General features: G+C 42.1%; 2 protein-coding genes across 14 annotated transcripts in view; both read left to right on the forward strand.

Moving 5' to 3' along the window:
* The window catches only part of NSD3 (nuclear receptor binding SET domain protein 3), a 103257-nt gene extending 96484 nt beyond the window's left edge, over nt 1–6773 (forward strand). For all 7 annotated transcript variants that reach the window (XM_046648550.1, XM_046648548.1, XM_046648547.1 and 4 more), the window contains 2 exons: nt 202–406; nt 827–6773. In XM_046648550.1, coding sequence (XP_046504506.1) covers nt 202–406; nt 827–1068 — 447 coding nt within the window. In that variant the 3' untranslated portion in view covers nt 1069–6773. The remainder of the gene's footprint in view (nt 1–201; nt 407–826) is intronic.
* A 1098-nt stretch (nt 6774–7871) lies between these two features.
* On the forward strand, nt 7872–13380 carry PLPP5 (phospholipid phosphatase 5). Of its 7 annotated transcripts, none has more exons than XM_046648558.1 (7): nt 7872–8068; nt 8248–8356; nt 8821–8911; nt 9355–9418; nt 9926–10050; nt 10727–10906; nt 12153–13380. In XM_046648558.1, the coding sequence occupies exons 1-7, from the start codon at nt 8001–8003 to the stop codon at nt 12248–12250; spliced, it is 735 nt and encodes a 244-aa protein (XP_046504514.1). In that variant the 5' UTR covers nt 7872–8000; the 3' UTR covers nt 12251–13380. The 7 variants fall into 7 exon arrangements, with proteins under 7 accessions (XP_046504514.1, XP_046504511.1, XP_046504515.1 ...); XM_046648555.1 differs by having other exon boundaries at nt 12175–13380; XM_046648559.1 differs by having other exon boundaries at nt 10727–10897.
* The last annotated feature ends 612 nt before the right edge of the window (nt 13381–13992 follow it).

Here is a 13992-nt window from a genome sequence, read left to right on the forward strand (position 1 = left end):
CCTTATTCAAAAAAATCAATGAAAATGAAGGCTTATTTTTATTATAATACTGTTATGGGATAAGTCCAACTGGTGTTTTTGGGTAATTGAACAACAGATGAATTTACATGACCGTGAGGTTGTAGGATTTTCCTTTCTGTCTAAAGCTTTATAGCTTTATACACTGTGATCATTAAAACCGTGATCCTTTTTTCCTGCCAGTCGGCGTGTGCGTCAACAACTGAAGAAAAGGCAAAAAATGCTAAGTTAAAGCAGAAGAGGCGAAAAATCAAAACAGAACCAAAGCAGATGCATGAAGATTACTGCTTTCAGTGTGGAGATGGTGGAGAGCTGGTCATGTGTGACAAAAAAGACTGTCCCAAAGCATACCACCTCCTATGCCTTAACCTGACTCAGCCACCATATGGTAAGCTACAACCTCAAGACCCTTTCTCTGACTTGCGTCTTTGCCAACTGTGTGTAACTTAGAATACATTCCACTCTCCTTGGTGGAGCCATGGACTAGGAAATGTTGAATAGAACAAACAATAGCAAACAAAAATTATGCTAGTGAAAAATCTGTCTCTCTGCAAATTTGAGACACCTGTGGGCCAGCAAGGATTGGTTTCTTATTTATTATTACCATCGGTGAACAGTTAGCTCCTATGGCACTGAGTTTTGGGCAGTAGCTCACATCCATACTTAAGAGTACACCCAGACCCTTGTGTGGAGTCGTATCCAATTGAATTGAGTCTCCAATCAGAGAAGAAGGTGGGAACATGGGTTTTTCATGGGTAATCAAGAGGCACTAACTTGGGCTCTTTCCCCCCTTCCCACCCCACATCAGGAAAGTGGGAGTGCCCGTGGCACCAGTGCAATGAGTGCAGCAGTGCGGCTGTCTCCTTCTGCGAGTTCTGTCCGCGCTCATTTTGTAAAGATCACGAAAAGGGGGTGCTGGTTCCCTCTGCCCTGGAAGGCCGTCTCTGCTGCTCTGAACATGACCCCGTATCTCCTGTGTCTTCAGAATACTGGAGCAAGATCAAATGTAAATTGGAATCACAAGATCCTGGAGAAGAAGTAAAAGAATAAATGAGTGATGATTTCCTTTTTGTTTAAATGAAAAAAAGGAACAGCGAAAAGTCAATAGATAATACATTAGTAAAAGAGAGACTGCTGCAGTGCATCCAGCCTTTGCCATCAGTACTGCCTTATTCAAGTGAAGATGGGATGGGAAACCAGTTCGTGCAGGCAGAAGCAGTTGGTGGTATCCGGGTTTTCTGTTTTGTTTTGCTGGTTTGGGGATTCTTTTGTGGAGGGTTAGATTCCCTTGGTCTTTTCTTGCCTTTTATTACACTTCAATGCCTTTGCAACTGGAAAAAAAAGATGTCTTCACTTTTAAAATAAGAACAAAGAGAAAAGAAAATTTTGTTAATGAGATAAATTTAAAGTCTAGGATGTGTTCCTTGGGTGTAAAAAGCAAAAGTAGCCATCATTCCTTTATTTATTTTCATTTTTAAAAATTTTGAGACGTGTAGTTCAGATAGTCTAGTCAGTGTGCGTGTCTTACGTAGGCGTTGGAGAAAGCCCTCTGGAAAAGGGCGCGCTGGTCTTCATGGACCTGACTGAGCAGTAGGTAGGCTAACTCCTCCTTCCCTTCCAGGTGCCTTTCACAGTCCTGGAGAAGGGCTCTCTGGGAGTATTGAATCTGGCCGCCTGAAAACAAAATGCCTCGTGGATTTTATCTCTGTGGTCTTAAACTAGGTGGGCTTTGTGGTATGATAACTTTACCTGGAAAGGTATATAATGTGGTTTTTGGTTTTTTTGTTTTGGAGGAAAAAACAAATGGATGCACTCACTGAGTTTGACACATTTCATTGATAGTGGGTGTTTTTGATGAAGTGCGTTTATGTGGATATGAATGCATAGTTAGAATAGTCATTCCTGTTATCTTGACACACTGATAAAGGCAGCTAGAGGGAGATGAAAGGTACAGACCAAAAATTGGATCATATAAGCACTGTCTTCTGTCCAATTTAATGTAGACCTTGGTCTGACTTGGAATTATGGGCATTTTATTTCCTGTCTCTGCTTCCCTCTCCTAATCAAATATTCCCTTTGTCAACTGACCACTCAGTCATGTTTCCTGGTGAAAACTACACAAATGAATTTGAATTGTATTTGAATAGATCCTTTTGGTTTAGTTCCTAATTTAGAGGGTGAGAGGCATCCCCAAGTTCTATGTAAACAGTTTCTATTTAGCATTATCCAGTACTTAAAACTGCCCCACTGAGGAAGGGGAAGCACTTCTACAGGGTATCTAAGAACCACGCAAACACACTTCAGCTTAGGAAGCACTTAGGGAAAGCTCCCAAGAAAGCAGTGTTAGCAAAAATGGTTGGCTGTGATGCTTGGATCTCATAGATGCAAGTGTGCCAGGATGTCTGCCCACAAAATTCACTTGCTTTTAATGCTTAGGAATATGTATATTCCAGTATTCCTTATATGGAATAATTAGTAATGTCAGACATTATTGTAACACTGTACTAAGTAGAATTCTAGGGTTAGGTCGAATGAACGTGAACTTTCTATGTGAATTCTGACTGCTTACAATTGCTGGTTACCTGGTAGCATTTCTTTTCCCTCAAGAAGTACCTAGTAACCTTATGAAGGCAGGGAGGATAGATGCTCTACCACATTCCTTCAGTTGTGTTATGTGTGTTCTTCTTTCTTACAATTTAGAGCTCTTTTCTGGAAAAAAAGCTATTTTGTGCCCCTCTCTCTCTCTTTTTTTTTTTTTTTTGTATGTAAATGTGCAATTATACTGGATTTTCTCTTGTAAAAAACAAAAAACACTACAATTCCTTTACTAAAGCTCCTAAACTGCCATTTGCCTGATTCCAGCAGTTAATTCTGAGGTAACTTATTGGGCCTCCAATAATTCTATTGATTAGATATGGTCCCAAAAGAAAGAGCAAAATGGAAAATGCTAGACATGTTACCAAATAGAACTGCTACAAGTAACATGAATTTACAGCTCACCGAAACACTAAACTTTGCTCTTGAGCAATTATATAGTTTGATGTCCTTTTAAAAAATAATTTAAGAAAATCTAGGTTTTATCATACTGAAACTTTATTTTATATATGTATACGATAAATGTTTGCTTTTTTAAACTTACTAACATGAAGAATTTCCTTTAATATTCGAAATGCAGCTCTTGTTGAAACAGTATCTGACATGAAATCTTATCTCCTTGCTTTGTTTTGGACTTAGTGCTATTTAATATCTGATGACTTTTATATGGTAAGCCAGGGTATATCCTATATACTACAAATACCTTAGGTTTAAGTATTTTTATGCAGCTTCTTCATTGTGTCACATTTTGTTTCTATATCTGTAACAGAGCTCTGCTGAGATTTCTGTTATTTTGGCGGCGGGGGCTGGTGACTAGTAGGACTGCTCTGCCATTTCAGAAATCAGGGTAGAAAACAAAACAGCTAACCACAGCTCTGGAGTCTGTCCATGAGTGTGCTTCAGCGGTCTGAAAAGTGGTTTGAGTCATGCCAGTGCCAAGGAGCTCTCCTCATGCCTGCACAGCGTCACTTGTTGACCCATCTTAGAGATTTTGCAGTCGCAGGTTACGGAAGCAGAGAGTAAGCTGTGCTTTGTGTGTGAATGCTATACACGCACTGTGCTTGCTTTGCTTCACCAGTGAAATATTCCGAAAGACATACTGTTCACTCAGAATCTGAAGTTGCTATTTGTTAACCTTTAAATGTGTATGTGGTCAGAGCATGAGTGGTTGGTTTTTATTCTTGTCCAAAATTGAAATAACTCGAAGTAGCATAGTATAATGGTGGTATTTTCTTTAACCTCATGTTAATTCTTTGGAGGAAGAAGTGAATGTAAGATTTTTGATAATCAGCAGAAAGCTTCAGAAATTGGATGGATAACAACTAAAGCTGAGATCCTGGGAAAGCTTCCAGGCTCTGTGCAGTGGAGGGAGGGGCTGACCTGTGGCCAGTGTGAGGAATCAGGAGCGCTGCCTATCGCTGTCTAAGGGAGGGCAGATGGCCCTTCATCCCTGGAAGGCTGAGGCAGCTGGAGGAAGTGATTCACTTCTTTAATATCTAATCAGGGCTAGAGTTAGGAGTGAGGGGGGTTTATTTTCATTTTTGTTTTATCAAGTTCCCACACTGTCTTAATTCTCAAAAATGTTCTGGCCTAGGCTATAGAATAGGCTGACTCTTAGAATCACTGAAACCTGAAGACTTCTGTGTTCAAGTCAGCAGCATGTCTAAAAACTTAACGGAACTGGGGAGAGGGAGGCAGGCTGCTCCCAGCCCCCTCTGTCACGTCCACCTGTTTGGAAACACGCCTGTAACCGTGCTGCGGAACTCCGAGGTGATCATGTAAAGGACCCTGACGCAGCACAGGCTGTTGGACAGCTTCTCTCCTGGTTTGTGAAGCAGTTTCCTTTTTGAGTAATTTGCTGCGTGGCATGTGTTCCAGTCAGGGTCAGTCCCAGGCCTTGCGGTTTAGAAACAGATAGGCCGGCTCCACAGAATGTAATCTCTGGACTGCCCAAGATTTGTTGCTTGTCTTTCATTTCACTTTTAAATACAAAGCTGTTCCTTTACTGTTCACCTTAAAGTCAAGGTGCTGCCACATGCCACCTTCCGACAGGATAAGAAAACAACTTGGGAAGCTTACCTTTGATGGACTTCCACATTAGGTACGATGACACCGGGAGGCTGCTTTATTGCTGGGCAGTGCAAACTAGACTGGAATTACTTCTTACAAGTCTGACGCGGCGAGCCACCCCCAAGTTGTCCACGTTGCTGCAGACACGAAGTGATCATTTGGAAGAATTTCCTTTGGCCTAGGGTCACCTAGAATTGGTCTCTGGTTATTTGTACACAGAGTAGAACTCGCTTCCATTTTCAGATAGGCTAGGGAATAGATGTAATCAGACAGCTTTGCCATATATTAACAGATACTGAAAAGTGGGAAATGTGTATATACGGAAATCTACCAACTTCTATCTGGGGTGGGGTATAGGGAGAAAAGGGTTATAACGGGAGGGGAGGGGGATGATGATGTTTACCGCAGGTACGAAGTAGTCACTTTAACATTGAGACCTCTGCCTCATTGAATTCAGGTTTTTTAAGTACTTGAAACTCTTCAGATTCTCCTTATTTTACAGTTATTTTTAAATTTATGAAATAGAAAGCATTGTTTTGTATACTGCTTTGAAAATAAATAGCCTAGTCTCTTATCCTCTTTGACTTGGATGAAAGGCAGAATTCTGCAAATGGGAGAGTGTTCACAGTTGATAGCTCAGATTCATGCACACATCTGAGGAAGAGACTCCTGCATGAAATACCAGCAGCATTTTTACAAATATTTCTGTCATATGTTCTTTAGTTTGTCATTTTGTCAGCTCTATCCCCAAGCACTTCTTTCCTTTTAATATATGCCTGTGTTGGAAAAACAAAAATTTGCACTTACGTTACACTCCTAAAATGCTGGGTGTAACCTGTGTGTTTCAAAAATCATTTCCGTTCTTTTTTCGTCAGTCCATTGCTTCAGTGACAAGTTCAGGTGCTTGTGGCACATATGTGTGAAGGGAGAGGAGAAGAGAATTACCTTTCCTTGGGTAGCCTCTAAAAGTCATTAACATGCAAGAAAAAGGGAAAAGATGAATAGTTGCCAAAGTCATTTATTCAGTCCTTAGTTTTTTATGTGACATTACTGCATCTGATCGGCAAGACAGTGCCCTCAGGTTCCAGTACTCCCTTCCCCACCTGTTACAGACTTCTGATACAGGCAGACGGCTCTCAGTATCCAGCAGCTTACCTAGGTAAGGTATTTACAAGGTAGTCTTGTCAGTTTAGAAGTGGACTGCATAAACTTTACTTTGTTGTCATTAATATTGCTCTTTATCTCATTTGTGCTGTCACATACCCTGTGTTAAAAAAGAAAATCATATTGCAACTGATAACCAAGATGCTAAATGATTACAACTGGCTAATAATTCTTTTTATATACAAGGGTGTGTGCATAATTGGAATTGATATGAGAATTCATTTGTATCCACTTGTGATATTGCACAACAAACACAGATACCTACAGATTCTGTTTTCATTTCCTTGTGACCTTTATCTATGATAATGACCTTTGTAGATTGGTTTTTTCTGTACTTTGTTTATCTGTAATAAACTTTGTAGATCCTGTGAAATGTTATTTTGCCTAAATCACTTGAGACTTGAGTCTTTAATAACAAAGCATCAATATTCACTAAAGTCAATCTCCTTTGAGTTTCTGTGACTTGGCTAGAACCTCTTGACACTAAGGGATTAGTGTTAATTTTCCCTGGGGATGTTCCACTAGGGCATTACTGTATAATGACTTGATGTTGCCACATAGACTTCAAGATATATGATATTTTGGGGATTTTGTTGATTGGCCTATGTTTTATTGCATAGTGTGAAACGTGTAAAACTTGGTTAACCTGTATATAGATAGCTTATTGTTGACTAGTTATAGTGTACTTAGGATTGCCTGTAATATTTAAGCTTCTTACTACTGTGTGTGCTGGTAGGAACATATAATTTTTGTACATTATATTTACTGAGATGTTACCTTTTTTTATTTTACAAATACTTTGGAATTCAAATGTGTTTTTTGTTTCTGTGAGGATTAATTTGGAAAGGTTTTTAATGACATTCCACTGATTTCAGATTTTGCTTGAGATTGACTTCAATAAATTGTCCTGTATGTTCCAAATTAAATATGTGGACTTGTTCATTGCCTGTAATTCCTTGCTACAACTCACTGGGCAAGAGGCCATCAAGGGAGGGAGGGGACCTAGCACCCAGGCTTGAAATGGACAGAGAGTTAGCCATTGATGATTTTGTAATTACCGATTATAGCTTTTAGCTGTTTAACCCACCCAATATGCTGTCTGACTCCCACTAGGCTCCTAAGATCTCTCTGCAGGGTGGGTCACCATGGTAATGGGTGTGTGAGCTGTTTTTCAGGAATTAGAACTCCTTGTCCACTTCAGGCCAGCTGAGACCACCAACTCATCAACTGAGCCTGCGCACATGTCCAACAGGCGACCTTTTGACCTCAAGAGGCTAAAAACTCCAACCTCAGATCATGCTAACGCTGCCATTTTGTGAACACGGGTCCTATGAAGAGGCATGAAGTCTGACTACGCTTGCGCAGATCAATTACCTCACCTCTCCTCACCTCCAATTACCTCTCTCCATGTTTCAGACCACCTTGCCTCCTATCCCAGAAATATCCTCAATATTTTTGGGGAGGCAGATTTGAGACTCATGCTCTCGCTGCCTGTCTTAGCTGCCTTGTGAGTAAACTGCTGCAATCTCGTCGTCTCTGTTTGGCTTTGTGGGTGGCACAAACGAACCTGGTTCAGTAACAGGCTGAATGACCCAATATGGCCACCCTCAGCCACTGAGGCCTGCAGCACAGCAAAGTCCTGCATGACAGCTAGGTATGTATCTTCCTTCAAAAATGCTGCTAATAAACTTGGATCCGAAAAGGTGGGGGTTTTGTTTGGTTTTCCGAGAGGAAAGGTCCCTGGAGAATGTGGCTCCTTGGTTTGGTGTGTATGAGAATATGGAGGCTGGTTGGCAAGGACACGAAGGGAGATACTCATCACTTTCATCCCATTGGTTTATGAGACCCAAAGGCGACCCGCTGGCTGGACACCGGGAGCTCGCTCATTGCTGAACCTACGGAACAGCACTACCCGCTTTTCAGTCCTTTCGCTGGGTGATGCTCTCAGAACCACGCAGAGCGGCCTCTGCCGCTTCCTGGATCGCTGACCCGGCGGCGCGAGGCGGCAGCTGAACGCCTACCCTGCGTGCAGTTCCGCCGGTGCCCGCCAGCCCGCGCTGGGGAGACCCGGTCCCGGGGGCGGCCCTCGCGTCCCGCCGCAGCGGCTGCCACGTCAGCGCGTCGCGTGTCCCTGCGCTGCGCGGGCCGGGCGGATGGGGAAGGCGGCGGCGGCCTTCAGGGCCGAGCTGGGCGTGCGGATCGCGCTGTTCGCGGCCTTCCTGTAAGCGGTTTGCGGGTCGGACCCCGGGGCCCCGGCCCCCTCGCGCACTCGGGCGCTGCGACCCATAATGAGGCGGGCAGGGCCCCGCTACCTCAGCAGGCCTGGGGCTCTCCTGGAGGGGCGGCCATCGTCCGAGGAAGCAAGCCAACGTGCCCTGCGCTTTTTTGTTCCCCCTTTAGGGTAACAGAGCTTCTCCCTCCCTTCCAGAGGCTTATCCAACCGGAGGAGATGTGGCTTTACCGGAATCCGTATGTGGAAGCAGAGTATTTCCCTACCAAGCCGATGTTTGTGCGTGGAGAACCGGCCCTTTCTTCTGACCCTTAAAACTCATTACTGAGCTCAATGCCAGGAAGGGGAGGTGGCCGCTCTGGCTCCAAAATGATCTTCCTATCCTCCTTTTGTTGGTGTGCTAGATTTTGCTTCCTCATGTTTAAGATCCACATTTGGAGAGCAAAATGTCAGACTGTTTTGGCTCAAGAGGCGTTCTGTGAGCTCTGTTCCTTAGCATGGTCTGGTCATTCAGACTGGTGGGCGACAGTGTTACTTACTGGTGGGGCTGCCTGGGGCCCAGTTCACCCACAGACAGACACTGAGACGGCTGCTTCTATGTACAGGGGAACAGTTAGGTCTGAGATGTGAGTTTTCTCACTTCCATCCCTCTTCCCTACAGGAGGTACTTTAACAACTAGTTGTGTGGTGTTGTATTTGTGCTTTGGTTTTGTTTTTTAAATCTCTGACATATTCTGGTTCAGGTCATTGCATTTCTCTCTCCACTGTCTCTGATCCTCCTGGCCAAATGTCTCAAGAAGGCAGACAGGACAGACAGCAGACAAGCCTGCCTGGGTAAGAGCAAACCCTTTCTGGCTGTTGTCATCGTATCTTCTTGGTGCTGGAATGAAAAGGCAGGAGTGGTAGGGGTCAGCCACCGGAGTCGTGGCCTCAGTGAGTGGAGGCCACTGAGTTCTGCATCCTAAAGTAATTATACCTCCCCTGTACCCCACTTGTTACACTGTGAGACAGAAAAATAGAACTTGGTTAACCTCACAGGTGCGCCTAAATGCACTGAATTATTTGTACCTCAAAATGTCTTCAGCCGAGTACAGAAGTTCTCCCTGTACTACAACAGAATGGTCATTGAGGGCAATTATTTTAATACTCAGCTCTGCTTGGAGCCTGACCATCCCTATCTATCTCAGAAATACCATGGCTGCTCTCTTAATGGGACAATGACCATGTCATTCCTCCCTAGGCAGATTCCACTAACAGTAAGTTTCTTTGCTTTCCAGCTGCCAGCCTTGCCCTGGCTCTGAATGGTGTCTTTACTAACACAATAAAACTGATAGTGGGGAGGTAAGTGACAAGAGTTAGCCACCCCAGTGTGTGCCTCAGCCCTTACCCCATCAGGAGAGACGGTTAACGGTACTCCACTACACATCTTTCTCTTTCTCCTTTTCTCCTTTATTCTCGGTCTGTTCTTTTCTCATTTAACACTTTCTCCCTTCCCTATACATTAGTCCTGTGGGTGACACTTGGGCTCTTTTCTCCCTGAATGGGATTTCCTACTGACAAGCACAGCAGAGCTGGTGTCCTCTAGAGCACCCCTGAAGCTGCAGTGGGGCTCGCTCCTTGCCCCAAAAAAGTAATCATGTGCTGGAATGGCTGGTTTTGTTCCAATTTAAAGTTGACCCTGGAAGTAAGGCTTTTCTCTTAGTAATGACTATCCTAATCCAGTTTCATTATTTTGCCTGGGGTACTATTTGACCAACTGTTAAGAGGATTACTGATGTCTGATACAACCAAAAAACAATTTCTGGAGCTGTAAATGACCCGTGTTCAGACCTTGCTTATTTCTTCCAGGCCACGCCCAGACTTCTTCTACCGCTGCTTCCCCGATGGGCAAGGCCATCCTGAGCTGATGTGCACAGGAGACAAGGACGTGGTGAATGAGGGCCGTAAGAGCTTCCCTAGTGGACACTCTTCCTGTATGAATACCCTGTGGACTCTACTACGCTTTTTTTTTTGAATCATTGAATTTAACCTAGGAAGTTTGTGAGGATAGGAACAGAACATCTCACCACTCTTGTTCTTGTATCTAGAAATTGGAGAAGCCCCCTTCTTTAATAACCCTGGGAGTTCACAAGCCTGAGCCTCAAATATTAGGGTAAATATTCAAGGACAGAGGAGGTAGTTTACTTTCATGAGATTTGAACATTATTGTTGTATTATGTGCCTAGATTCTGCAATCTTGTACAAGTCATAAAAATATTAACCTTTACTGACGAGTTACTGTGTGTCAGGTACTCTGGAAAGCATTTTAGATTCTTACATCACTTGATACAGTAACAGCCCAAGGAAGGAGATACTATTATTTTTGATTCCCACTTATACATGAGGAAACTAAGGTACTGAGAAGTTAAGTAACCTGCCCAAAGTCATTTAGCTAGTATGCTAAAAACTATTCTCACGGTAAATATTGTTAACTTTGGGACACAAATAAAGTCCTTCATTTTTCCTTTTGTTTCCTTCTCCCTCATAATCAATGATCTACACCAGAAGTATGCAAAAAAGGAATAAAACATGTTCGTGCCCCCTGGCCTCCTATTTGCAGATAAATGAGGAGGCTTCCTTTAAAAGAAATATACGTTTTCTCTCTTCTAGTTGCATTTGCTGGTCTGGCCTTTGCTTCCTTCTACCTGGCAGGGAAGTTACATTGCTTCACACCACAAGGCCGTGGCAAATCTTGGAGGTTCTGTGCCTTTCTGTCACCTCTACTTTTTGCAGCTGTGATTGCACTCTCTCGCACCTGTGACTACAAGCATCACTGGCAAGGTAAACAAGGTATTCATGCCATGGAAGCTTCCATGTTTCACTCATTTTATGCCCAGCACCTGGTACAAAGGAGATACTCTCTAAGTGTCTGCTGAATTAATAAACAAATAAGTATGGGACGATCTGGGTTCTGTACTCAAAGAGTAAGCATTTTTAGCCATATGGAAGATGAGAAAGCACACTGTTACCTGTTAGAGAGATTAACAATGAGGAATGTCCTAATTTCTCCATTATTCTGAAGGATTGTAAGTTCAGAATAACTATATGAATTTTTTACAACAAAGTTAAAAAAAAAAAGCTCAATTTACTGTCTTAAAATCAAGTTCCCTGTCATGAAATTTCTGTTCAGAAACAAAAGTAAAATTCAACAAAACATACAATTGTAATTAAACCAAAGAAATTTAAGTAAATGATATAGTAAAATATCCAAATTACAAAATATCTTCCTAGAAAACGCACAATTCAAAAAACAAGCAGAGAGTATTGCCCGGAGATCCTTAGGAGCCCTGTTTTAAAGAATAAACCAGGGACAAGCCCCATGGCCGAGTGGTTAAGTTTGCGCGCTTCGCTTCGGCAGCCCAGGATTTCGCCGGTTCAGATCCTGGGTGCGGACATGGCACTGTTCATCAGACTATGCTGACGTGGTGTCCCACATAGCACAACCAGAGGCACTCACAACTAGAATATACAACTATGTACTGGGGGGCTTTGGGGAGAAGAATAAAAAAAAAAGAAGAAGATTGGCAACAGTTGTTAGCTCAGGTGCCAATCTTTAAAAAAAACCAATTTTTTGCAGAGATGTAACTCTTGAAGAGTTTATTCCTTCCTCTAGAACTCTTTCAATGGTGAAAAAAAAAGTTGTTAATGGCATTTAGTGAAACGTTGTTATTCTTCTGAATTAAAAATATTCAATCTTATCCCACAACTAGAATGACATGCAACTAAGATATACAACTGTGTATGGGGGTGGTTTGGGGAGATAAAGCAGAGAAAAAAAAAATATTCAATCCAGTGTGCTTGGGGAAAATATTGTTATACTTACTTAACTAAAGATGTGTTTCAACTTGGTGTTTAGAGAACAACCTGATAATCATAATCCTGTAACTGTATGATAAAACTGAGAAAGCCTAAAGAAATCATAAACCTGGAATTGGGGTTTTTTGCAACCCAAACAAGTGGAATAACCTAGAGGGCCAAGTTCTCTTTACTATGTGGTATCTAACATGATTTAAGAGCCCAATATGATTCAGAGAAGACCTCATCTCCTCTCTCTCCAGATGTACTAGTTGGATCCATGATTGGACTGACGTTTGCCTATGTCTGCTACAGGCAGTATTATCCTCCTCTCACTGACCCAGAATGCCATAAACCATTCCATGGCAGACCTGCACTTCCCACCGCACAGAAGCAGCCTGGTGATCCTCATCATTTTGATATTTAGAAATTGGAGCTACCTCAACAGGGAAATAAGTGAATCAGCCCTTCTAACTGGACTATGCCTGAGACAAGAATTTCTGACCTGTTTACCTCTTAAGAGTTAAGTGAGGACATAAGCACATTCCACCTCCATATGATCATGCCATTCTGCCCCTACTCACAGGAATTTATCATGAGGAGTCAAGGTTCTTTTTCACTACTGTAAGCCTCACATTCTGGTAAAAAGATCTTTCAGTAGTCCTCCAACAGCGTATGAATCTGTCCATCAAATTGGTATTCCAAGACAGTGTTTTTACATTTAATTAAAATGCCATTCTTGGAAGGATCTTATCACAAAGAAGCCTTTACATAGCCCCACTTTATCCTAGAAATTAGAGTTATCAAAACTTAATTTCCATTTTCCGTAGCTCAAAATCTTAAAATCTAGGGCATGACCAATTAATTATTTTGACTCTGTTTACTTTCTTGGGTAATAATTCCATAGAGCCTTAAATAGGAAAATTTCCAATTCTGGCTAATTTACCACTGTCATGCATATCTTATCTAAGTCCAGCCAGATACTGCTGTCCATTTTGAACACTGTGAACATAAATGATCTGTTGAATTACTAAGTAAACACAATAAAAAACAAAATGGGCAGGAGTGGGGCTTCAGTTCTAACAAGTGATGATTACTTCTACCTCGTTTGTCCTTCACTGTGCTCATGAGCTTCTTTCCCTCCTTTCATGACTGAAGATCTGCCCAAATGCATCAACTTTGCCAACTGGCTAAAGCAGGCAAGAAAAATTAAGAAAAATAACAGATATCAATATCTGGAGGACAAATGAATCTTTTTCTGTCCCTTCTTCACAATGGGATATAAAGAACAATTACGAGACATCATCAGAACTGATGCTGTAGTACCTACAACTTTCCTTTTATTGTGATTATACTTTATTTTTATTTATTTTTTTTTTGAGGAAGATTAGCCCCGAGCTAACATCTGCTGCCAATCCTCCTCTTTTTGCTGAGGAAGACTGGCCCTGAGCTAACATCCATGCCCATCATCCTCTACTTCATATGTGGGACGCCTACCACAGCATGGCTTGCCAAGCAGTGCCATGTCCGCACCTGGGATCCAAACCAGCAAACACTGGGCAGCCAAAGCAGAATGTGCAAACTTAACTGCTGCACCACTGGGCTAGCCCCATGATTATACTTTAAATATCACCTTGTCTTATGTATTTCTTTCTATAACATCCTTTCAATGTATCTTTTTTCTTCAGTAAATGTGATATTCAAATAAAATAGTGAATGTGCTTTTTTTTTTTTGGTACTTAAAGTACCATTCAAGAGCTGGAACATTTCCAAAGTAAACCACTGGAGTCCCCATCGGTCATAAGTGATTCGACTTTCTACAGTAGTGGCTGCTGTTTGTAATACCAAAGGACAGTCTTGGCATTTCCCTTATTATTGTCATGCTCTAAATTCTGAACTACATCTGCCTGTGACAACGAAAACACGAGTCAAGGGAAAAGAACTTAAATATTAGTTCTTTGCCCAAAACTTTTATTTTTTAAACTTGGTTTAGTGATATATAGGGGAAGAGAAAATGGTTATTGTATTAATTTTCTTTATTTTATGATGGATGGAGCCAGGTAAAAGTAGGCAACTGGTCA

This window comes from Equus quagga, chromosome 22, assembly GCF_021613505.1.
Source record: "Equus quagga isolate Etosha38 chromosome 22, UCLA_HA_Equagga_1.0, whole genome shotgun sequence".
Taxonomy (NCBI): domain Eukaryota; kingdom Metazoa; phylum Chordata; class Mammalia; order Perissodactyla; family Equidae; genus Equus; species Equus quagga.